Source organism: Mobula birostris, chromosome 15, assembly GCF_030028105.1.
Source record: "Mobula birostris isolate sMobBir1 chromosome 15, sMobBir1.hap1, whole genome shotgun sequence".
Lineage (NCBI taxonomy): Eukaryota > Metazoa > Chordata > Chondrichthyes > Myliobatiformes > Myliobatidae > Mobula > Mobula birostris.
The window spans coordinates 20831116-20858176 of NC_092384.1; the positions used below are offsets into that span (position 1 = coordinate 20831116).

The following is a 27061-nucleotide window of genomic DNA, read 5'->3' on the forward strand; positions in this document are numbered from 1 at the left end:
TGCAGTCCTGACATACTGTGGATGTACCGCATGATCTTCTGAGTACAGGTCATCAGGCAACCGTCCCAAGGCATGCCTTCATGTTCATTATAACTAAACATTCTGCATCCAGTTCTTCCATAATATTAGCATAATTAGAACAATACAGACCCTTTGGCCCATGATGTTGTACCGAGCCTTTAACCTATTCTAAGATCAATCTAACACTTCCCTCTCACATAGCCTTCTGTGTTTCTTTCACCTATGTGCCCAAGAGTTTCTTAAATATCCCTAATGTATCTACCTTTACCACCACTCCTGGCAGCACATTCTATGCACCTACCACTCTCTCTAAAATACCCAGTTCTGACATCCCTCGACACTTTCTTCCCAAAGCCTTAAAGTTATGTCACTTTGTATTAGCCATTTCCACCCTGGGATTATGTTTCTGGCTGACTAGTTGATCTATGCCTCTTATCATCTTGTAAACTTCTGTCAAGCACCCCTCATACTCCTTCTCTTCAAAGAGAAAAGCCCTGGCTCACTCACCCTATCCTGATAAGACATGCTCTCTAATTCAGGCATCATCCTGGTGAATCTCCTCTGCATCTTCTCTGAAGCTTCCATATCTTCACAAAATGAGGCGGTCAGAACTGAACACAATACTCCAAGTGTGATCCCCCTGCAGCTTTATAGAGCTGCAGCATTACCTCATGGCTCTTGAACTCAATCATCCAACTAATGAAGCCCAACCCACCACATGCCTTTTTAACCACCCTAGCAACTTGTGCTGCATCTTTGAGGGATGTGAACGTCAAGATTCCTTGGTTCTTCCACATTATTAAGAATCCTGCCATTAATCTTGTATCCTGCCATCAAATTCGACCATCCAAAGTGAATCACTTCACACTTTTGTGTATTGAACTTCATCTGCCACTTCTCAGCCCAGCTCTGTATCCTGTCTAGTTCTACAATTCCTTCGGTATCATGAACCTGTGTCCCGTCAGTGATGGCCCCAGCTTCCTTTTTCGCTGACTGAAGCCCATCTTCATCCACTCACAGATCTAAATAAACTAATTCCTGTTACAGAGAGGCACATTTGCTTTTGTTAAGTGACTTCATGTTGATGAAGTCTTTTGAACATTTCTTCCAGTTTCTGAAGGGTTTTGCACCTCTGTGGAAGTAGGATAATATCCAGATTACACAAACACTGGTGGATCCCCTGCAGCCAGATTTTTCTTGGTTACCTGGTGTAAGCGTCGTTGGTGTTGGTCGTCAAGCAGTTTTGGCTTCCTTTTCAAGACTGACCTGAGTACAAGCATGAAACCTGTCTAATGTAGTGCAGATTTTATCCTCTGCTACTTCAATGTATAAATCTTGAGGCATACCTCAGGGCATTGCTAATACTTCATGAATGTCACTTAATAATCTTTGCTGAGCCAGAAATTCTTTTCTGCCTTAAGTCCCCTTATCAATATATGATACCTCCACCAATATTCCATGTCATATAAGACCATAAGACCATGAAACGTAGGACATTTGGCCCATTGAGTCTGCTGCACCTGCTCCATCATGGCTGACTTATTATCAATCTCAACCCCATTCTCCTTCCTCCTCCCCCTAACCTTTGACATCCTTAATAATCAAAAACCTATCAACCTTCACTTTAAATATATCCAATGAGTTCACCCCCACAGCCATCGGTGACAATGAATTCCATAGATTCACCACCTGTGGCTAAAAAATTCCTCCTGATTTCTGTTCTAAAATATGTTTGTTTAGCATTGAGTTACTGCCACAAGGTTGTCTGATGAGATATTTGCATTCATTGACAAGGTGTACAGGTGTACCTAATAATGTGTATATTTTTTCCAGTCCATCCTCAACACATTCCACCACTCTGAACCCACCACAGATGCTGTGCTTACACAGGCAGATCATATAACCTATGAACGTGCCTTTTGCCCATTAGCAGGACTGCACATTCCATTTGTCCTAATGTACTTGTATCTTCACTGGAAATTGTTCTTAACTACAACATGATTTACTAATAGCATCTTCTAGACATACATCTCCCTTCCTATGATGTCAGAGTGTGTTTTTGTCAATGTCCATATCAAAGTCTTGATTATTAAATATTACTTAATTATTCAAGTTGCTTTTGTTTGTATTTTTTTCACTAGTGAGATACATGCTATTTAAATGCACTTTTTGCATTACTTATACTCTGAATATTATGTAAACCTCCTTCCTGAGGATCCCAATTGTAAAGTCCTTTCTGAGCATATGTAGTAACTTGGGGTGGGTGGGTTCAGTTGTTAGGACATACACAAACTTATCTTACAGTTCGTGCTTCAAGAACTTGCATTCCATATTTGATTTTAGAAACAACTATGTAATAGTGAAATATTTCTTCTGACCTCTGAGTCTGAATTTCAAGCTGTAACATCCCATAATTTCCCAAAGAACTGAGCTGGAATGAACTGGAAGCTTTTCTGTTACCTGGGGTATCCAATGTCCCACATTTACTGGCACTTAGTTTACCAATGTCCCAGTATCTGGTCCTGACACGACTGACATCTGTGCGGTCTCATTCCAAGCAATGTTACACATTTTAACACTTCTCAAACTTCTTGCATTTGTTGATTGATGCAAGCCGACTCTATCCTTGGATGCTTTTTACAAAGTGTATCAACTGGTATTTGGATCAATAGTTTTGATAATTCAGAGAACTATTAGTCTTTATACACAACATGTAGAGACTGTAGTTGGAAAGGTAAATGGATTCTTACAATTAGGAATCCACTATTTCTTTAGATGTATAATCAATTATCATACACAAATTGTCATTCTCTAAATTATACAGTAATTATTCACGAGGCAGTAACTTTGATATTAAAACTACTGGTATTATTTTAAAAAATTAGATCTTTTAATGTAACATTCCTCTAGAATATTGAGGTTCTATTAATTTATTTTGAAATGGTTAAAAAGGTATCAGCTAGAACAGCAGAATGAATGTATTAAGCATCTTTTGTCACTATACCTCTGGCTTATGTCTAGGTTTACATTCCTGAAATAAAAGCGTAGCTCATACCAACCATGTTTAAATCAGTGCGACCTTTAATAATTTCAAGATCTCAGTGCATGAACAACTCAAGATGAAGGTAAAAGTAGCTGAAATTCCAGTGGAAAGATGTTTAGATGCTCTCAGGGCAGTTGCTTTCAGTCTGAAGGTGAAGGCTTGTGGTGTCTGAATCAGGCCAATTTATCTCTGCGAGAAAACATGTCTATCTCCTGGAACCTTCTTGTTGCTGGGAATAATTTCCTAACAATACATTTTGAATTGCTTCTAATGCATGAATGTCATAAATCTGGTCTAAATGAAGCGTGCCTGGCAACTCTATAACATAAACCTTCTGCTTTTGCTGGTCTGTCCACTCTCTGCAAAGAGATAAGCTCTTCTTGCTAATGGTATTGTCTCCGTCACCATAGACAATCTGCACAGGCTGGCTCGAAGGAAAGCTTTCATCATATATATATGTGACAGGTGTTGGGACTCCTACTCCATACATACAGTAAACATCCACCCCTGGTGGAGGCAAGTCCGATAGAAGATCTTTTCCATTTTGCCATTTGTACCAGCCATCTTCATATCCAATGTCGGTGAAGAACTTCCTGTAGTCATTGTATGTGTAGTTGTAGGTGGGTGTGGAGACGAAGATGTGGTCAGCTGGCCAGGCTCGTCTGGTGGGAAGCAGCCACGGGTTGGTGGTTGTGGTGCGTTGCTGTTGCCGTAACTTCAGAGGATCGAGAGCGAGACCATAGTTCTCACCTGGACAATGAGGATTAGAAAAAAAACAAATGTCACACTTCCTTTGCTGTGAGCAATAAAATATGTTGTGTAGCAGGGGAAGGAGTGGGAAAAGAGCCTTTCACTTAATGTATGTTTACATGTCTATGAAGTTTAGCTTAATGGACTTGGCGACAGGAGACTTGAAGATCAGATCACTATGGTGGCTGTAAAATAGTTCTGAATTTTTTATAAACTAATTGTGAAGCACTTCAGCTTGGACAGAAAATGTAGAAAGCTCTTTTATGTAAAACCCTGGTTTAGAACCACTCTTTATTAATACTGATGGGCATTTTATTTTCTGCAGATCTCCTCAAGATGAAATCCATACATAAAAAGTGTTCCTTTCATACATTGTACAATTGAGTATTTCATTTTTGATGTTTAAAACAAAAAAAATTGTTGATTAAGTTAGGCTTGTTGTAATTAGTCAATTAGATTTGTCTTGTGATTTTCTGCAGAGAGTACGGGATTGAAGGAGTTTTGGAAAAGATGAAGGAAAGAAATGGACAACAAATATAGCAGAAGAACGTGGTAAAGCGCTCACAGAACCAAATTTGGAAGGACAGATACCAAAGTCAGACAATCCTCATGTAGACTGTGGTTTCACCAAGAATGTGCAGATAACTTTCAGTTAGACAGCTAGCACACGGCATTGGGGAAAGTTTAATGCCATTCTCCTTGGACGTTGTGTAAGTTTTTTTTTGTGTGTGGACTGGTGCTTCAGCGCAGAACTGTTTCAGTACCATGAATAAACGAAGTGAAGCGAACTGGATTGATTATGCAATAATGATCTCCAATGGTTGCGTGCACGATATAGACTGATATATAAATCTGGTCAGTTCCATCTTTGGCACTAGCCTACAAAGTACCCAGGACACCTTTAGGGAGCAGTGTCTCAGAAAGGCAGCGTCCATTATTAAGGACCTCCAGCACCCAGGGCATGCCCTTTTCTCACTGTTACCATCAGGTAGGAGATATACAAGCCTGAAGGCACACACTCAGCGATTCAGGAACAGCTTCTTCTCCTCTGCCATTCGATTCCTAGATGGACTTTAAAGCTTAGGACACTACCTCACTTTTTTTTAATATACAGTATTTCTGTTTTTGCACATTTTTAAATAATTATTCAATACACATAATTAATTTACTTGTTTATTTATTATGTTTTATTTTATTTATTATTATTATTTTTCTCTTTCTCTGTTAGATTATGTATTGCATTGAACTGCTGCTGCTAAGTTAACAAATTTTACATCACATGCCGGTGATAATAAGCCTGATTCTGATTCTGATATAGACTGATATATAAATGATGGCCATTTTCTTTATTTTGTTTATTATAGTTTAAAATATTTTGTCAATACCATTTCAATCTGAGTTTATACTGCTGTGAGCTAAATTATTGCTTCTTGGCGAACAGAAAATTTACATGGTTGTGTCAGTATTCATACAGGTACAGTAATTGTCATTTTCCCTTGGAAGAAATATTCAAACTTTAATGTTTTGTGTTTACCCGAATCATAGCTACCCTAGACGTGTTTATTTACTGGAAATGGCCTTTGGATCGTTATTCCCCATGCATTGTGGAGTTATGTTGCTGTTAGTTTCTATTCACAGTAAATAGCTAAGTTGCTACAAGCCTACACTGAAAGCGATACATTTTTGGGGGCATTGTCCGTGATAAAATGCTTGTATGATTTAATGCTGTATGAATGCTGTGCCTTGGCTGTGTAATGATTGGATAGCCTGTTTATTTGTGTTCAAGCCAGTGTTACACAAGTGATTTTTTTTTAGTACAATTTAAAGTGCGCCATAATTAAGGTACCAGGATATGGATGCTGCTGAGGGTGAAGATTTTCGGTTTAACTTGTTCCCTTTTCTGAGGAATAAAGGAAAAACTATGACTTGTGTTAAAAATCTACTAAGTCCTTCAGCTGTTCATTGAAATTCTGAGCTGGTGTCTGCGATCGCATCACTGGTTGATAAATGCCAAAGCATACCTTCTGAGATCCAAGGTCATCGTAAGCTGAGAATGTTCTCTGGAGTCAAAGCCACACCAAACGAAGAAAAAAAATACATGGGGCTTGGGCTGAGAAGACACCTTATTTATGAGGTGAATGGCAGTGCTCTGACAATAAACTAGAGAGTTTAAAGGGTCCTGTCGTGGAGATGACTCAGCTGATGTCTGCTAATGTGACATGTCCGTGGGAAAAGCTGACTAACCTGTGAAAATCACAAAGCAGAGGAACGCTGCTACAAAGCGTTCTTGACTGAGGATAGGTTGGGTATTTCCTGCTACAAATGTGAAGAAGCCGGGGCATCTCCAGTGCGACTATGAGGGACAGGAAAATCTTTGGAAATTAAAGTAACGGTTAATCAAACCAAAAAAGAAAATGGGAAACCACAGAGGGATCCAGTAATGGAACTGACTGACGCCCTGGAGCAAATATGTTCTCATCAGTGTATCAACAGAAGTGCAAAACCCTATTCCTGAAGGCTTAGTGGGGCCAAGTTCTGATGTGCTGTATCTATACAGATTGAAGGCATTTATGCTAGAGCCATACTGACATAGGTTCTCAAGTTACTTTACAGTTCCTTTTACAACTGGTATTTGACGCATTTACCATTGACTCCTCCTATCAGTGCTCTTGAGATTTGTGAGTTTAGTGCTGATAATTACCCTTACGATGGTCATTTGTCATTGAAACTGGAGTTTTTGGAAGCAGATGTTGGAATAACTGAGACTATTGATACACTAGTGGTCTTCCCAGATCTGGCCATAAAAAGTAAAGCTTCCTTTCTTGTGGGAACAAATACTTCAATTGTGAGAAGGCTCATGGGAGCATGAGAACTTTCTGAGAATCCTGTCTACTCAGAGATGTTTTTGAAAATGTTCAAGTTTCTCCTGTACAGGATAATGAGAATGAAACAGGAGCTGTGTGGTATACTCACTCTAAACCAGTTACTTTACGTCACGGTGGAGTAGTTAGAGTGACTGGAACACCCAGATTTTCGGGACTGCCCAGCACCCCAGCCATTCTTGTGGATGCTCCTGCTGGTGAAACCCGAACTGCAGGAATCTTTGGCTGTCTATTCTAACAGGATAACAGTGATTGTCAGCAACACCTCATGGAGAGATGTTACTCTCAAACAGGACATGCAGATCGCACATCTCTTTCCTGAGGTGGTAGTTTCGAGCTTTTCGGTGGAGAAAAAGAAAGAGAAACAGCTTCCAGTATCGGAAAAGTTGACATCAAAGTCATTCAGCTTTGATGACTCAGCAATACCAGAACAGAAAAAGAGATTAACTGATAAGAATTTGGAATGCAAAGACGTCTTTTCTGTTGACAAGTTTGATGATAGTTGCCCCAAGAGTGCTCACCACTCTGTCAGAGTGACAGAGAACACAGCTTCCTGGGAGAGGCCTCACCGGTTAGCACCAGCCGAGCTTGTAGATGTTCAGCAGCGCCTGCTGAAACTTAAGGAAGCTGGAATTATCAGAATCGAGGAGTCCCTCTGCATCACCTATAGTGGTTGTGAGGAAAACAATGGGAAATATGAATGTGTGTTGATTATAGAACGCTGAACAGACATACAATCCCAGACCAATATACAGTTCCACAGATTGAGGATGCAAATAGTGGAACCAAATAGTTGGGTGTGTTGGATCTAAGAAGTGATATTACTGAATAACAATGAATGAATCTGATAAAGAAAAGGCAGCATTCATGTGCCCTCAGATTTTTCCAGTTTGAAAGGATGCCTCAGGGTATGTCAGGAGCACCAGCTACTTTCCAATGCATCATGGAGCAGAGTGTTGGAGACATGAAGCTGCTTGAAGTACTTGTGTACTTGGATGATCTGGGGCCAGGAGACAAGATTACTGAAGGTGTTTAGAGCGTCTGAAAGCTGAAGGTTTAAAGCCAGTTCTATAAGATGTCAATCAGCTATGTAGGACACACAGTCTCTCAGATGGAGTGGTTACAGATCCTTCTAAGATAGAGGCAGTAACCACATGACCAAGACCCAGAATTGTGAATACTCTGTGCTCATTCCCTAGATTCTGTGGGTTTTACCGGAGATTTGTGAAGAACTGCTCGAGGGTGAGTCACCCTTTGAATCAATTCCTGTGTGGTATCTTCCCTCAGCAAAGAAAGGAGGAAAGCCAAAGGAAGAGGGACCCAAGGCTTATCTTAACCCTTTGGAGCTTTTCAGGGAAAGATGGGATGCAAAGTGTGAGGAGGCTTTTCTGATGTTTAAAGAATTACCGACTAAAGCACCTGTGCTTGCCTTTGCAAACCCCCAGTTTCCATATGTATTGTATACAGACACTAACCATGAAGGGTTAGAGAGCATTTTATACCAAGACCAAAGTGAAGGCCTGAGATCTGTTGCTCTCATTAGCCGGGGTTTGTCACCATCCGAAGGAACCTACCTTGCTCACAAATTAGAGGTTTCTGGCTTCAAAATGGGCAGTGGTAGACAAACTCAATGACTATCTATATGGTGCCAAGTTTGAGGTGAGAACTGAAAACAACCCACTAACGTATATTTTGACCTCAGCAAAATTCGATACCACAGATCATTGCTGGCTGGCGGCATTATCTGTCGATGATTTCAGCCTTAAATATGGGCCGGGAATTCAGAGCATTCATGTGGATGCTTTATTATGGCACTCCTATGAGATTCCTAACATTCCTGCCCCAGGTGTTAAAGCAATGTGCCAGTTTTCCACGGTTGACCAGTCAGAGTAAAGGCTATCGCCTGATAGAGCTGTCGATTATTTGGGCACTTCTAGCCATGCAATTCCCCAAGCATATTGCAACCTGACTACACAGAATATGAATCAGAGCCCTGCTGAATTGTCAGTAGCCCAGCAAGATGCCCCTTGTATAGGTGAAATCTGGTCAGCCATTTTCAAGGGAGATATTTCAAAAGTTAAAAAGATAAAACATCCTATTACACCCGTACTGATGAGAGAATGGGAATACTGGAGTTGAGGAACAAAGTTTTATACAGGGTTTCTTCTCTTCCAAATAGAACTCAACATTTTCAGTTGATTTTGCCTGAGAAGTACAGGAAGATTTTACTGAGGTCACTTCATGATGAATCAGCTCATCTGGGATTTGACAAGATTTACGGGTTAGCCAAAGGTAGTTTCTATTGGCCACAAATAAAGCCTGAAGTTGAAGATTACTTTAAGTCATGCATTCATTGTATTCAGAGAAAGATGCTACCTAAACGATTTTCTCCTTTGTGTCCCATGCAAAGCACTGGACCACTTGATCTAGTGTATATGGATTTTCTTTCCATAGAGCCCAATTCAAGTAACACTACAACTGCTTTGACCATCACCAATCACTGCACCAGATACACTCAAGCCTTTCCCGCAAAGGATCAGAGAGCATCCACAGTTGTAAAAGTGTTGTGGGAGAAACATTATGACCTCCCAAGAAGCATGCACAGTGATCAGGAAGAGACGTTGAGAGCCATCTCATACATGAGTTACTGCACATTCTTGGAGTCGAGAAGTCAAGGACAACACCATATCAACCTCAAGGCAATCCTCAGCCTGAGTGATTCAACAAGACATTGTTAGACATGCTAGGAACTCTTGATGCCAAGAAAAAGAGTGAGTGTAATTAGTGTATTGGACAACAGTACTCAGAATGAAGCTACTGGCTATTTGCCATACTATTTGATGTTTGGACACGGTCAGATTACCTGTAGATCTTTATTTTGGACCCTCCAGTGAGGACTTGCCACAGAAAACTTAACTCAAATATGTGTCCGATGTGAAGAAGGAACAGCAAAAAGCTTATTAATTGGCAACGTTTTCAGCTAGAAAACAAAACCAAGAAAACAAGAAGAGATATGATCAGAAGAATGAATCTTCTCAACAGATGCCTGAAGATGGAGTTCTAATAAGAAAATTCGGGCTACAAGAGAAGCGTAAGTTGGCCGACCGCTGAGTTTGTACACCTTCCGTAGTGAAGAGGCAGATGCCAAACTTGCCAGTTTTTCAGTTGAAACCAGAAGATATAGATAGGTCTGGATAAATTCTCCATCAGAACCATCTAGGGCAGAAAGTATATATTGACCCAGAGTGCGACATAGAGCCTACACCTAGTAAAAAGAACCCTGCAAAGGAGAAGGAAAACATGAAAGAAACAAACTGAAGATAAGTCAGATAATAGTATGGTTTCAATGGAAAGGCATGCAGAAGAAAGTGTAAAAGAGAAACCAAATACATTTCATATGGACAGACTCAGAAGATAAGGAAATTGGAATGGGTTATGACTTACCTTATGCAAAACTCCCAAGGGGAGTTGGTGATTAGATGTCAGAGTCTTTCAGTCTAGACGTGAGTATAGTGGGGTTTACAAACATTGGACAACCAGAAGTGATAGTGGATCATGGAAGGGAAATGGCTCCAATATAATTGAATGTGAAGTGACTCTAGTCAGAGGGCAGGAGAAACTGAGTCGCAGGAAGAAACAAATGATAGACAGGATGGGACATCTCAAAGTAAACATGAAAGGTCACGAGGAAAGACTCAAACTAATGAAATAGTGACTAAGAGTCAACTATTAAAGGCAGATGAAATTGAAGGAACTAAAACTGAGGTAAGAAGATCTCTGAGAGTCAGGGAACCTTCCAGATATGACAAATCTGGAAATCAGAGGATTGTGTCAATATCAATGGGGAGATTTGTTACTTCCATTTACAAATGGATTGGAGGTCCTGTAATCACTTAATTCATTTGAATGCTTTAAGCCATATGCCTGACTACTTGCAGAACATAAGTGTGAACATAACTATTATTGTTATTTGTGTAAGTGTTGTGTTATTAATAATGATTTTCATAAGTTTCAAATGTTTACAAATTCAAGAGGGCATGCCTGTTTTGGTGGGGGAAGAATGTAATACCCTGGTTTAAGACCATGCTTTAGTTTATTAATACAGTTACGCTGTTGGGTATTTTATTTTATGTAGATCTCAAAATGAAATCTATATATAAACTTGTCCTTTAATTATATTGTACAATTGAGTATTTCAATTTTTTGCTATTTAAAATTTTAAAAATAGTCGATTAGGTTAGGCTTGTAATTCATCAATAGGATTTGTCTTGTGATTTTCTGGAGGGAGTGCGGGACTGAAGGAATTTTGGAGAAAGATGAAGGAAAGAAACGGACAACAAACGTAGCAGAAGAACGTGGTGAAGCGCTCACAGAACCAAATTTGGAAGGATAGATACCGATATCAGACAATCCTCATGCAGACCATGGTTTCACCGAGAATGTGCAGATAACTTTCAGTTAGACAGCTAGCACACAGCATTGGGGAAAGTTTAATGCCATTTTCCTTGGATGTTGTGTAAATGATTTTTTTTGTTTGGACTGGTGCTTCAGTGCAGAACCATTTCAGTACCATGAATAAACGAAGTGAAGCGAACTGGATTGATAACGCAATAATGATCTCCAATGGTTGCGTGCACAATATAGACTGATATATAAATGATGGTCCTTTTCTTTATTTAGTTTAAAATATTCTGTCAATACCATTTCAATCTGAGTTCACACTGGTGTGAGCTAAATTACTGCTTCCTGGCAAACAGTGAATTTACATGGGTGTGTCAGTATTCATACAGGTCTTATTTTCCCTTGGAAAAAACATTCAAACTTTAATGTTTTGTGTTTACCTGAATCATATCCACCCCAGGCCTGTTTATTTATTGGAAATGGCCTTTTCATCGTTATTCCCCATGCATTGTGGAATTATGTTGCTGTTGATTTAACCCACTATGGTGAGTGGGTTACATTCAAATGTAAATTCTTTCTCAGGTCAGTCTGTAGCTGCATCCTAATGTCACTGATTAGCATGCAATAAAGTTCCAGACATTTCTTGTACTAAACCACGTTCTATGTTGCCATAATGGGCAACATTTCTTCTGTGTATCACTTTTGGGTTTTATATTTTATGTTGTAACTACAGTACTTCAAGACTCAGTAATATGACAGACCAATGTCCAGAATCTCTTGGAACCAGCATTCAAGGCAGCTATAGAAAATGACCTTTATTGCTCAATTGCCTGTGTACCTCTAGATTGCTTTAACAAACAGAGCCTTGTAACTCTTTCTGCACTGATCTCAAGCCGGAGCATTTCCTTTGTGGCTCAGTGGCAACTACTGTATTCAATTTATCAAGGGTTGGCCTGATTGCAGAGAGCTAAAGGTTTTATTCATGGTGTTGATCTGGTTTAAAGTTATCTGCATTCATCATTAATCCACACTAAATAGACAAATTATGCAGAAATCACATTCCTATCCCTTAACCTCTCATTTTAGCACATGCTTCCTATATTTCAGTCCATGTGTAATGCCTTTTATGCATCAGATTTAGAAATCGTAGACAACATCTTTATATCAGCCATTACTGCCTGGTTTGGCACAGCATATCCCCTCACAATGTACAAAAATTACACTGAACTATCAGGTCAGCAGAAGAGGTCATTCGTTGTGTCTACCATCACTGCAGGACTTGTCTGTGCCCAGGACAAAGAAACGGACAGGAATTATCATTGCAAAACAATTTTTCTGGAAATTACAATAGGGCTATTTAAAAAAATTCATGCGATCACAAAGCTTTTTCCCACAGGCAGTTAATCTGATCAATCATTCTAGTCAGCCACACCCACTACCCTCTATTACCTCATCACTGCACTGTAAATACCTTAAACCACCTTTTATAATGCTGTTTACATTGTAAATACATGCTGCTATTTATGTATCAGAATCCAAATCAGAATCCTTTATTATTGCCAAGTATGTGGGCACATACAGGGAATTTGATGCCGGTGTCCCTGAGCTCTCACTGTACAGAATCAAAAAGCAAACAAAACAATAGTGCAAATAATCGTGAACTATATACAATGAGGTATACCTATGTATGTACAGGTGGACTTGGTTTATAATGGACTAAAATTCAAGTGTTCATAAGACTGATGGCATACGGAAAGAAACTGTTCTTGTACCTATTTGTCCTGGCATACAGTGATCTAAAGCGCCTACCAGAAGGAAGGGGTTGGAACAGGTGGTGTCCAGGGTGTGATGGGTCTACAATGATGCTGCTTGCTCGCTTCCTGACTCTAGATGCATATAAGTCCTGGATCGAGGGCAGCTTCACACCAATAATCTTTTCTGCAGCCCTGATGGTTCTTTGAAGTCTATTCTTGTCTTGTTTGGTAGTTGATCGAAACAAGACAGTGATGGACGAACAGAGAACAGACCGGATTATTCCTGAATAGAATTGAATCAGCAGCTCCTGAGGCAGGTTGTACTTCCTGAGTTGACGTAGGAAATACAACCTCTGCTGAGCCTTTTTGATAAGAGTGTCCGTGTTGGGTGTCCACTTCAGGCCCTGGGAGATTGTGACACCCAGAAACCTGAAGGTCTCCACAGCAGACACAATACTGTTGAGTATAGTGAGTTGGGGGAGTATTGGGGGGCTCCTCCTGAAGTCCACTGTCATCTCCACAGTCTTGAGCGTATTTAGCTCCAGATTGTTCTGACCACACCACAGGATCGCCCATTCCACCACCTGTCTGTATGCAGACTCATCACCGTCTCGGATAAGGCCAATGACAGTTGTGTCGTCTGCAAACTTCAGGAGTTTAACAGATGGATCCTGTGAGGTGCAGTCATTAGTGTAAAAGGAGAAGAGCAGTGGGGAGAGCTCTTGGGGGCACCAGTACTGATTGTCCAGGTGCTAGAAATGATGCTCCCCAGCCTCACTTGCTGCACCCTGTCAGTCAGGAAGCTTGTGATCCACTGACAGATGGCGGGGAAGACAGTGAGCTGGGTGAGTTTGGAGTGAAGGATTTCTGGGACAAAGGTGTTGAATGCCAAGCTGAAGTCAACATGCAGGACCCTCGCAGAAGCTCCTGGGTTGTCGAGGTGTTGTAGTATGTAATGCAGTCCCATGTTGACTGCATCATCCACTGAGCTATTTGCCCAATAAGTAAACTGCAGGGGGTCCAGCAGGGGGCCTGTAATGTTCTTCAGGTGAGACAACACTAGTCTCTCAAAGGACTTCATCACCACAGATGTCAAGGCAACAGGCCTGTAATCGTTTAGTCTCTTGATATGGGTTTCTTAGGGACTGGAAAAACTAATGTATGAGGTCACGATGTCAGACAGGTCATGAAGATCTGTAGCTGCAGCCTCAAAGACACTACAATCAGTGCAGTCGAAACAGGCCTGAAGTTCCAGCTTTGACTCGTTGGTCCACCTCCTGACTGTCCTGACAACAGGCTTAACCAATCTTAGTTTCTGCCCGTATGTTGGGAGAAGGTGAACCAGGCAGTGGTCGGAGAGTCCCAAGGCTGCCCATGTAACAGAGTGATATGCATCCTTTATTGTCGTGTAGCAGTGGTCTAGTACGTTAGTGTCCCTGGTGGGGCACTTAATATGTTGTCTAAATTTTGGCAATTCGTGGCCAAGGTTTGCTCTGTTAATATCACCAAGAACAATGAGCAAGGAGTCTGGATGTTTGTTCTCCACTTCATTTATCTGGTCAGCCAGGTGTTGTAGCGCCTCCCTGACACAGGCCTGAGGTAGAATGTAGACGCCGACCAGAATAAATGAGGAGAACTCCTGCGGTGAATGAAACAGTCTACAGTTTATAAGAATTGTCTCTAGATGTGGACTGCATGATTTTCCTAGCACCATGACCTCCGTGCGCCAACCTTCGTTTATGTAGAAACAGATTCCGCCTCCTCTCCCTTTCCCCGAGAGTCCCGCATCTCGGTCCGCATAAATAACACATTTCTGCTATGGTTTCTATGCACATTTTATTCCATACCCATACCTCAACCACCAAATTTGGTTTTTATGTAATTCTGTAATTGTTGAATGGGTTGTTTTTAGTTGCATGTTGCACCCTGAACAACACACTACAGCAAATTACTGATACAGGTAAGTGTATATGGCAAGTACAGTTGATTCTTTTGCTTTCCTGTACTGAATGTAAATATACATGGCACTGCCCATATATAAAATGTAGCTATGCTACATCTTGGTTTTTACCCACCTTTTCTACCTTTTGATTATACCTCACCTAGAAATACATTGAATAAAAGTCAAGAGATGCAAAATTGGCAACTTGTTCAAAAGATCACTTGCAGAAAAAGATCAAAAGCAAAGTGAAATATCTCATGACATCTGTTCCAGTTCTAGACTTCCATAGGTTGTGTACACGTCCTGAGGCTCACCCTAACATTATTGTCTTTTGTTTCCTTTTCCAAAGAATGAAAAACATGTTTCTGAATATTTGGACTTCTTATCCCTTAGAAGGGTGGATCAGAGTTATTTAACATCAGCAAAACCAAAGAGCTGACTATTGACTACAGGAGGAGTAGACTGGAAGTCAATGAGTCAGACCTCAGATCTCAGAGGCAGGAGTCCAAATTCCTTGGAGTTATCATTTCCTGTGATCAGCACAAAAGTGCTGTGGCAAAGCAGGCATAACAGCACCTCTACCTTCTTAGTTTGTGAAGATCCGACATGTCATCTAACACTTTGCACGGTGGTATCAGGATACTGGAACAGGGATCCAATCGCAGACCCAGTACTGTGCACACTGTGATATTAATTGAGGGACAAATCCCAAGGTGCAAACAAAGTCAGTGTCAAAGTTCAGGCAGAAATCAAAGCATTCAGAGAAATCCAAAAACCAGAATCGGGAAACAGGCAGAGTCGATATTCAGACAGACAGACAGACACATATATATATATATATATATATATATATATATATACATACATACATACATACATACTGGACAAGCTCATAAAAACTCACCAGCACAATTTGGTAACAAACTGCTGAAAAGACGGACTGAAATACACTGAGCAATAAACAGAGAGGCAGATGATAGGTGGAGCACAATGAGTCACAGGCGGCAGCAATACAGGTAATAACGAGAAATATGAGAGACGGAGTACTCAGTAATGCAGGGGCCAGAGTAGAGCAGGAGCAGGGACGGGAGCACATGGCAAAACAAAACCACAGACTGACGGCTAGGGGAAAACACACAAAAAGACTGGAGGTGCTGACAGGTGGAGAGTATACGGACTGCTTGCATCATGGCCTGGTATGGAAACACCAATGCAGTTGAATGGAAAAGCCTATGAAAGGAAGCAGACACAGCCTGCTCCATCACAGGTAAGCACTCCTCACCATTAAGCACACTTACAAGAAGCATTGTGGTAGGACAGTGGCATCCATCATCAAGGACCCCCACCATCCAGGTCATGCTCTCTTCTCACTGCTGTCATCATGAGGTTGATACAGGAACCTTAGGTCCAACACCACCAAGTTCAAGAACAGCTATTACTTTTCAACCATCAGGCTCCTAAACCAAAGGGGATAAATTCATTCAACTCAACACTGAGGTCTCAACTGATTCCATAACCTACAGATTCACTTTCAAGGACTTTACATCTCCTAATCTCTATATTATTTATTATTTATTTTTCTCTTTTTTCTTTTAGTATTTGCACAATTTGTTGTCTTGAGTACATTGGTTGTTTGCCGGTCTTTGTGTTTAGTTTTTCATTTATTCTATTGTACTTCTTTGTATTTTTTGTGAATGCCTGCAAGAAAATGAACCTTAGGGTAGTATATGGTGACATACATGTACTTTGATAATAAATTTATTCTAAACTTTGATGCACATAAGTAAAATACAAAGTGATTAAAAATGATACATTGGAAACGTTAATGGAGATGGAGAACTGAGACATTTAATGTGGAAAGATGTGAGGTTATCCAGTTTGATAGCTAGAAGAGAAAGGTAGAATATTAGTATTAAGTGAATATTAACATTAGGTGAATGGTGGTATTCAGACAGGGGTCTTCATACATGAAATACAGGAAGTCAGCATGGAGATACAGCAAGTAAAGAGGAAGGCAAAGGAAATGTCAGTTCATATTCCAAGGATGACATGGCATAGAAGTTGAAGAGTTTTGCTGCAACTAAGTAGACTTTTATGAGACCATAGCTCGTTTCCCCTAATTTATAGGAAGATACTTGCTCCCAGAATGTTTACTAGATTGTTTACAGGTATGAAGGGCTTATCCTGTGAGTCTAGCTACCCAGAGGTAAGAGTTAAGACTTGTATCTAAGATTCAGCAGAATTTTCATATATATGTATGTGTATAATTTTATATATATATATACAGAGAGAGAGAGAGAGAGATATGAAAAAAATTGTTGAGGCTAAGCCATTATGCATATTATTAGTTGACATTGATAGACTCCAGTGACATCAGGGCCTGACAGAGAAGTAAAGTGAAGCTGATGGCAAGAACAAATCAGGCACATTCACAGTGAGGAGCAAGTGGGCTTGAGGGACTATTTACATATCCATCCTTGCTCCTATTTTCTCTGTGAAATAAAGAAACTCATTACTTGTGCACAGAATTCAAGACCAGTGGAGTTGTTGTTTAATAGGCCTGATCCTTGTCAGTTTGCATTTAGAGTACTGTGTACAGTAGTCTATAGAAACAAGGAACAAAGTTCGTAAAGATTTAAAAGGACTGAGGGAGTTGGAAGCATGTGAACAGAGTGGGTCATTTTTCAGAAAAAGAAAGAAAGAGGAGACCAAATGGAAGTCTTAAAGATTATGAATGGGTCAGTCAGAGGAGAAGTAATGTCAGCAAGACTAAGGAATTCATTGTGGATGCTAGGAAGGAGAAATCAGAAGAACATGCACCAGTCCTCATTGATTGTTCAGCAATGGAAAGAGTGAGCTGCTTCAAGTTCTTAGGTATCAACATCTCTGAAGATCTATTCTGGTCCCAATATACTGATCCAATTATGAAGAAAGCATGCCAGCAGCTATATTTTATAGGAGTTTGAACAGATTTAGTATGTCACCAAAGATTAGCAAATTTCTACCGATGTGTCATGGAGAACATTCTGACTGGTTACGTCACTGTCTGGTATGGAGACACTAATACACAGGATTGGAGAAAGCTGCAGAGGGTTATAGACTCAGTTAGCTCCATCATGGGCACTGGCCTCCCCATTATAAGACCATAAGACCAAAAGATACAGGAGCAGAATTAGGCCATTTGGCCCATCAAGTCTGCTCTGCGACTTCTCCATAGCTGACCCATTTTCCCTCAGCCCCAATCTCCTGCCTTCTCCCCATGACCAATCAAGAACCACCGCCTTAAATATACATACAGACTTAGCTTCCACAGCTGCCTGTGGCAACGAATTTCATAGATCCATCACTCTCTGCCTAAAGAAATTCCTCCTCATCTCTGTTCTAAAAGGACACCCCACTATTCTGAGGCTGTGTCCTCTGATCCTAGACTCTCCCACTATAGGGAACATCCTCTCCACATCCACCCCATCAAGGTCTTTCACCTTTTGATAGGTTTCAATTGCATCACCCCTCATTCTTCTGAACTCCAGTGAACGCAGGCCCAGAGTCATCAAGTGCTCTTCATACAACAAGCCACTCAATCCTGGAATCATTTTCGTGAACTTCCTTTTAACCCTCTCTAGTGGCAGCACATCCTTTCTAAGATAAGGGATCTAAAACTGTTCATAATACTCCAAGTGAGACCTCACTAGTCCCTTATAAAGTCTCAACATTACCTCCTTGTTTTTATATTCTAATCCTCTTGAAATGAATGCTAACATTGCATTTGCCTTGCTCACCACAGACTCAATCTGCAAATTAACCTTTAGGGAATCCTGCACAAGGACTCCCAAGTCCCTTTTCACCTCTGATTTTTGAGTTTTCTCTCCATTTAGAAAATAGTCTACCATTTTATTTCTTCTACCAATGTGCATGACCATATACTTTCCAACTCTGTATTCCACCTGACACTTCTTTGCCCATTCTCCTAATCACTGTCCTTCTGTAGCCTCTCTACTGCCTCAAAACTACCTACCCCTCCACCTATCTTCGTATCAACTGCAAACTTTTCAACAAAGCTATCAATTCTGTCATCCAAGTCATTGACATATAATATAAAAAGAAATGTCCCAACACAGACTGCCTGTGGAACATTATTAGTCACTGTTAGTCAACCAGGAAAAGCTGTCTTTATTCTCTCTCTTTTCTTTCTGCTAATCAGCCACTACTTTATCCATGCCAGTATCTTTCCTGTAATACCATGGATTCTTAACTTGTTAAGCAGCCTCATGAGTGGCACCATGCCAAAGACTTCTGAAAATCCAAGGTCACAACATTAACCAATTCTCTTTTGTCTATCCTGCTTATTATTTCTTCAGAGAAGTCCAAAAGAGGTCAGGTTAACAGACCCATAGTTTCCTTTCTTCTACCTCCCTCCTTTCTTAAAGAGTAGAGTGACATTTGCAATTTTCCTGTCTTCTGGAACAATTCCAGAATCTAATGATTCTTGAAAGATCATTACTAATGCCTCCACAATCTCTTCAGCTACCTCTTCCAGAGCCCTGGGGTGTACACCATCTGGTCCAGGAGACATAGCTACCTTCAGACCTTTCAGTTTCCCAAGAACCTTCTCCCTAGTAATGGCAGCTTTCTGCAATTTTGAACCCTGACACTCTGAAACTTGCACCACATTGCTAGTGTCTTCCACGGTGAAGACTGATGCAAAATACTTATTCAGTTTGTTCACCTTTTCCTTATCCCTCATTACTTCCTCTTCCAGTGTCATTTTCCAGCAGTCTGATATCCACTCTCAACTCTTTTACATTTTATGAAGACACTTTTGCTGTCCTCTTTAATAATATTGGCTAGCTTAGTTTCATATTCTATCTTTCCCTTTTTAATGATTTTTTGGTTGCCTTCTGCTGGTTTTTAAAAGCTTCCTGATCCTCTAACTTCCAATTAATTTTTGATCTATTATATGCCCTCTCTTCAGCTCTTATGTTGACTTTGACCTCTCTTGTTAGCCATGCTTGTGTCATCTTGCCTTTAGGATACTTCTTCCTCTTTGGGATATATATCCTGTGCGTTAAAAATTGCTTCCATAAATTCTAGCCATTGCTACTCTGCCATTATCCCTGCCAGTGTTCTTTTCGATCAATTTTGGCCAACTTTTCTCTCATGCCTCTGTAATTCCCTTTACTCAGCTGTAATACTGATATATCTGGCTTTAGCTTCTCCTTTTCAAATTTCAGGGTGAATTCGATTATATTATTATAGAATATGATAGTGGGCTCAACCATGAGCTGCTCTAAAAATCTATTCATAGGCATTTTAGGAATTCACCCTCTTGGGATCCAGCACCAACTTAACTTTCCCAATCTACCTACATATTGAAATCCCCCATGACTATTGTAACATTGCTGTTCTGGCATGCATTTTCTATCTCCCATTATAATTTGTAGACCACATCCTTACTACTGTTTGGGGGTTTGTATTCAACTCCCATCAAAGTCTTTTTACCCTTGTAGTTCCTTAGCTCTACCCACAATGATTCATCACCTTCTGACCCTATGTCACTTCTTTCTAATGATTTAATTTCATTTTTTACCAACAGAGCAATGCCACCCTTCTGCCTACCTGCCAGTCCTTTTGCTACAAACTGTGCTACAAGTTCATCTACCTTATTCTGTTTACTGTGCACATTCAAATATAACACTTTCAGACCTGTATTCACCCTCTTTGATTTGTTCACCTTTTACACTGCAGCTCATCCTGTTGACTGCAATTTTGCCCGCTCATCAGCCCGTCATTGCTAGGAGCCTCACTACACACTGCCTTTGTTTGTAAGCCAACTACCACATCCTCTGCATTATCACTCCAGTTCCATCCCTGTGCCAAATTGGTTTTGAAACCTCCTGAACAACTCTAGCCAACCTGCACACAAGTGTAATGGACCTCCTCGGGTTTAGGTTTAACCCATCCCTTTTGTACAGGTTGTACCTGCCCCTGAGACTCCCTCGCCCCTGAGAATGTCATGGACCCAATCCAAGACATCCCTGATCCTGTGTGGCAACATATCATCCAGGTGACTCTATGGTGCCCACAGAACCTTGTTTCTGTTCCTCTGACTAGGGAATCTCCTATTAACACTGCAGTCCTCTTCACCCCTCTGCTTTTCTGAGCCATAGCACCAGACTCAGTGGAGAAGACCAGATTACTGTGGCTCTCCCATAATAGGTCATTTCCCCTCAGAATCTAAAGTTGTGTACCTATGGCCACAGGGTTACTCTGCACTGGCTGTGCATTTCTCCTCCTCCTCCTGACAGTCACCAAGTTACCTGTCTCCTGCAGTCTAGGGGTGACTACCTCCCTGTAGCTCCTATCTATTACCTCCTCATTCTCCCGTATGAGTCCAAGGTCTCCGAGCTGTAGCTCCAATTCCTTAACATGTTCTCTGAGGAGCTGCAGCCAGTGCACCTGGTGCAGATGTGTTTATCTGGGGGTCTGGAGGTCTCCCAGACTTCCCACATCCCATACATAGTACAAAAACTGCCCCTGGAGCCATTCTCGCTATGGTACTATGTCCTAACAGATGACTATTATCAGAACAGAAAGAGAGAAACTTACCAAATACTTTACCTCGGCCAGGCCTGATGAGCCAAAGCCAGTCTAAAACTGGCGCGCTCAAAGAATGGCCACACCACTTGGGCTTGCGCTATTTTTATTGGCCTTTTCTAATGAATCCCTGTCATTGATTGGTTGCTGCCCAATTCAGAGAAATTGCCACGAAGCTCTGACTTTTAAATCTTGATCGTGGCCCTAATTGAAAAGTAGCTCTTTTTACACACCTCCCTACATTGATTCACATCAAAGTTGCTGGTGAACGCAGCAGGCCAGGCAGCATCTGTAGGAAAGGGTGCAGTCGACGTTTCAGGCCGAGACCCTTCGTCAGGACTAACATCTGCAGAATTCCTGTTGTTTCCCTACATTGATTGCCCATTTCAGAGTAACTGCTGCAAAGCCCTGCCTTTTAAATCTTGGTCACATTCCTGATTGAAATGTAGCTCTTTTTACGCACTCCCTCACGTTGATTGCTCAACTCATTGATGTTCAAAAGGAGATTACTCGTGATCTCCATCATTCAGCACCCTCACTGTCCACAATAAGCCCTTGTCTCATTACTGCCATCTAGGAGGAGGTACGGGTACAGCAGCCTGAAGGCTGACTTTTAATGTTTTGGGAACAGCTTTTTTCCCCTCTGACATCAGATATCTGAATGGTCCATGAACCCATAAATACTACCTCACAATTTTGCTCTCTCTTTGCACTACCTACTTATTTTCCTATCTTTCTTATTGTAACTTATAGTAAATTTTTTGCGCTGTACTGCTGCCACAAGACAATAAATTTCACAATGCATAATACACCTGATTCTTGTTTGGAAGAAGAGACAAATATATTGGAGCAACTAAATCGAGGGGTTCAAATTGTTTATAATAAATTTAAATGGGAATAAAGAACCATTTTACTGCCCAGTGTTTGGAGTACGGAATGCACTTCTACAGGCAGTGTCCAAGGATAAACATCTTAGATAAGATATAAAGATATAAGATATAGGAGCAGAATTAGACCATTTGGCCCATTGAGTCTGCTGTAGAGATCTTTTCATTATTTACCCCAACTTGCCTTTCTTCTTCTAATAAACACTGTTACTCCTTTGGTCAAAATACACTGCTTTCAAAAGGATGGATAAAAATATGACAGCAGATTGACGCTAGCCATTCTGCATAGAATGACCAAAGAACTGATTGTGGAGTTCAGAAAGGGTAAGATATGAGGGAGCACACACCAGTCCTCATGGAGGGATCAGAAGTGGAAAGAGTGAGCAATTTCAAGTTCCTGTGTGTCAATATAGCTGAGGACCAGACCTGGACCCAACATATCAATGCAGCTACAAAGGCAAGACAGTGGGTATTTTTCATTAGGAAGCTGAGGAGCTTTGGTATGTCACCAAAAACACTCACAAATTTCTACAGATGTACCATGGAAAACATTCTAACTGGCTGCATCACCATCTGGTCACCACACAGGATCGAAGTAAGCTGCAGGGAATTGTAAAGTTAGTCAGCTCCATTGTGGGCACCAGCCTCTGTAGAATCCAGGAGATCTTCAACAAACAGTGCCCCATCATGCCTTGTTCTCATTGGGAAGGAGGTACAGAAGCCTGAAGGCACATACTCAGTGATTCAGGAACAGTTTCTTCCCATCTGTCATCCGATTTCTAATTGGATATTGAACCAATGAACACTATTTAATGTTTACATTCATACTGTCACACAGTTTTTCTCTATTATTATGTATTGCATTGTACCGCTCCTGCGAAGTTATCAAATTCACAACATATGCCAATGATATTAAACTTGGTTCTGACTCTGGACTAAGTCATGCTTGGTCTAGCCTTTCTGTTCGGACTACCCATTCTGCTCGGACTAGCCTTTCTGCTCGGACTAGCCATTCTTCTCGGACTTGTCATGGTCCGGTCTGTGAAGTCCGTATTCCGGTTCACGGTCCGGTCCATTGACCCTTGATCCAGGTTTACCTGCCTACCCTGTTTCTGTTCCTGTTAAGCACTAATTAAGGCAGCTGATGCTGGTTGGGGCTGGCTGCATAAATACCTTCAGAGACCAGATTGTTCTTGTCCTTACTCCTTGTATCCCTTTTCCTGCCTTCTGTTTCCTGGCCTGTAGCCCTGCCTTGTCTTGCTGGTAACTCTCGCCTTGTCTGAAGTCCTCGTCTCGCCTTGCTTTGCCAGAAGCCTTGCCTTGTCTTGCCGGTAACTCTTGCCTCACCTGAAGTCCTCATCTCACCTTGAATTGCCTGAAGCCTTGCCTTGTCTTGCTGGTAACTCTCGCCTCGTCTCGCCTGCAGTCTTGTCCTGGAGCCACCCTGTACCTGGCTCCCTTCCTGTCCCTTGCCTCCGCCCAGGTAAGCCAGGCCGTCTTGCCGTTACCTACGGTTGGTTCTGTCCCCTCCTGTCCTATGCCTCCGTCGGGTGGAGTACCACGCCCTGCCCAGGAGTACCACGCCCTGCCCAGGTGGAGCCTGCCTAGCCTGAAGTCTGAAGACTCCAGCCTCCTGCCTCCCGCCAAGCCTCGTCTCCAGCCTCCTGCCTCCTGCCAAGCCTCGCCTCTAGCCTCAAGCCTGAAGACTCCAGCCTCGTCCTGCCTGCCTGCCAAGCCTCGTCCTTGCCTAGTTCTGGGGTCTGAGCCAGAGGCAAGACCCAGGTACTGGGTCCTTGTCCAGTCTCTGGCTCGGAGTCCATCCTGCCTCCTGCCGAGCCTCGCCTCTAGCCTCAAGCCTGAAGACTCCAGCCTCCAGCCTCCTGCCTCCTGCCAAGACTCGCCTCTAGCCTCAAGCCTGAAGATTCCAGCCTTGTCCTGCCTGCCAGCCAAGCCTCGTCCTTGCCTAGTTCTGGGGTTCGAGCCAGAGGCAAGACCCAGGTACTGGGTCCTTGTCCAGTCTCTGGCTCGGAGTCCAAGCCCGGGCTCCTAGCTCTCTTGTTCAGTCCTGTTCCTGGTTTTCCTGTCCATGTCCTTGCCATCGCCCTGTATCCTAGTCCTGTCCCTAGTACTTCAGTGTCTGTGTCTTGCACTTGGGTCCGTTCCCAGCCCCCACCGTATGACAGGCCTAGGCAGTCTGCTCGAACTAAGTAGCTTTTTTCTGTGCTGTGTGAATTCTGTTATTCAATATAACTGTTCAGATTAAAGACAGAAACACTTCATTATGATTCTGGCCACAGAAGCTTATCTGTCTTTGAGCTGTATGCTGCTTTGGACATGATTGGCAGGCTATCCTGAACTGTCATCTGTTAGAAAATAAACACACAATATGCTGGAAGTACTAGACAGGTCAGGCAACATCAGCGGAGAAGCAGGTTCATAAAAGCTGAGAAACAGTTTAAAGTTTCCGTTTTGAGCCCTTTCATCAGGGTTAGGAAAGGTTTAAGATACAGATCAAAAGAGGGAGAGGGTGAGAACAAAAGTGGAAGATGGTGAAGTGGGAGATGGCAGGAGTAATGATATCATAAAAGACAGTGCAAACTGAATGAGGGCGAATGGGACAAGGGAGGGAATGAAAAGTCAGTATGAGGAGATTCAAATGAAGGAAGGGTGAATGTTAGACATCTAACTTAGATTAGAGTCTGCTGGGGTAGTCGAAGGCCCGATGTCTCTGAGTCTAAGTCCGATGGAGGCTGGAGGTCAAAGAAGGTGGCCTGTCCTGGGGTCTGTGAGGGTGGGTGGGTGGGTGGGAGGAACGGGTCTTGTTTTGCTGTTGTTTTGTTGCTTGTTGTGTTCTGTTGAACGTTGTAGGTGTGTTATATTGTCACTGGAATATCTAACAACACCAGCGGGCTGCTCCCACCACACCCTTTGGTGTGTTGGGTTTTTAATGCAAATGATGCATTTCACTGTATATTTTGATGTACATGTGATAAATAAATATGAATCTTGAATCTACTGGAATGCTGATTATTGAAAGTTATTGGAGAGCACGGAAGGCTGTAAGGTGTTTGATGTGAAGGTGAGGTGCAACTGCTTAAAGTTAGGCTAGGCTTTGCCTGAATGGCGCAGGGGGCCCAAGCAGGTGATAGTAAAATAACTGTTGATATTTGCTGACCAGATGCCTGGCATCAAACCTGCAGGTAGAATGTAGATTCTTTAAATCTATCACTCAGTCTGCAGTCATTTGCTCTCCAATAGAGGGACCATGACCAAGTACAGTTTATTTGTTTACCTTCTGTCCTTATGCATTCATGCCAATAATATTTTTCTGCCAGTGTTCCAGTATTCACCTATTCATTTATATCAATGCCCTTGAAAAATCAAAAAAGTTTTAAACCTATCTCACTGAAGGTGAAAATTTCCGAATGAGTTGGACATGGTAGAATTTTGTTTCTCTGCTGATTGTGTCCAAGTCTCTAAGGTCAGTACTCCCTGGGTGAAGGAATAGACCAGGTTTAAAGCTCATTGTACACGTTTTAGATTTACAGTACAGATGAGATAGTGGACTTTAGGACACGACTCAGAGAAAGTAAATTAAACTTTGAAATTGTTTGTGGCCTGATCTAAATCACAGTAGTGTAGTGGTTAGCAAAACTCTATTACAGCTTGTGGTGTCAGAGTTCAATTCCAGTGTCATCTGTGAGGAGTTGGTACATTCTTTCCCATGACACGTGGGTTTTTCTCCAGGTGGTCCGATTTTCTCCCGCAGTCTAACCACGTACTGGTTAGTAGGCTAATTGGCCATTGTAATTGTTCTGTGATTAGGCTAGGGTTAAATAGGCGGGTTGCCATAAGATCCTGTTCTGCACCATAACTCCAAATAAGTAAATAAAATAAGTAAATAAATAGAAATTAAAATCAAATGGTTCATGTAACAGGCAAGCAACAGGTAACTTTGGTTTTTTACCAGGAATTTAAATAGAAAGTCTGACTAACTAATAACAGCACCCACCAATATCCTTGGCAAACTGAGGGAATGAAGGTAGACATTTGCTGCAGAAGTTGTATGCATGCTGCAGTCTTCAGGATATTCAATCAAAAGAGCAATGTACATCTCATCGAGAGTGCTAGAATATTCCTCCCCAGAGGAGAAAGTTAACCCTAGACCACTGGACTCTGGACGGTTCTCATTCTTCTGGTGTTGTCTGAGTTTCTTGTAAGTGCAGAAAGACTGGGCAAGAGCAACGCTGTGTCATAAATCCCATTCTCATAGTCTACCTGGTTCAGTAAATAACCTTGGTTCAAGAGGTAAGGCTTCCTAATTGTTAATGAATACTCAATGGTTTCTGCCTATTGACAGCAAAGTAACAGTATGGAAGGCAACACAACACAAGGAAGCTGAGACAATTACTAGTGCCTACTTGCACACACTCTGCCAAACAGCATTGCCACTGTTTCACATTGTGTCACATACCTGGATTCAATCCTGACCTTGAGTGCTGTCAGTGCAGCATCTGCATGTTCTCCCTGTGACTGTCTGGCTCTGGATTCCATTGTATCTCAATGGAAGGTTAACTGGTCGCTGTGAATTTCCGGTAGTGTGTAGGTAGGTGAGTGATGTAAGATTAGTATAAATGAATGGTTGATAGTTAGTGTGGACTTGGCAGGCTGTAGGACTTGTTTCTGTCCTCTATGACTCTATGACATGAGACTTGGGGTAGAAGAGAAAGCCCAGTTAGAACTTCAAACCCACATTCTGCCATTTTCAATTATTTTTTTCTTTAAGC

The 27061-nt window shown here is 41.7% G+C and overlaps 1 protein-coding gene across 1 annotated transcript in view; it reads right to left on the bottom strand.

Annotated features, from left to right (window-relative positions):
• Window positions 1-2982: 2982 nt before the first annotated feature.
• lcat (lecithin-cholesterol acyltransferase) overlaps window positions 2983-27061 on the bottom strand; it is a 58287-nt gene continuing 34208 nt past the window's right edge. Inside the window, exon 7 of the mRNA XM_072279378.1 lies at window positions 2983-3814. Coding sequence (XP_072135479.1) covers window positions 3270-3814 — 545 coding nt within the window. The 3' untranslated portion in view covers window positions 2983-3269. The remainder of the gene's footprint in view (window positions 3815-27061) is intronic.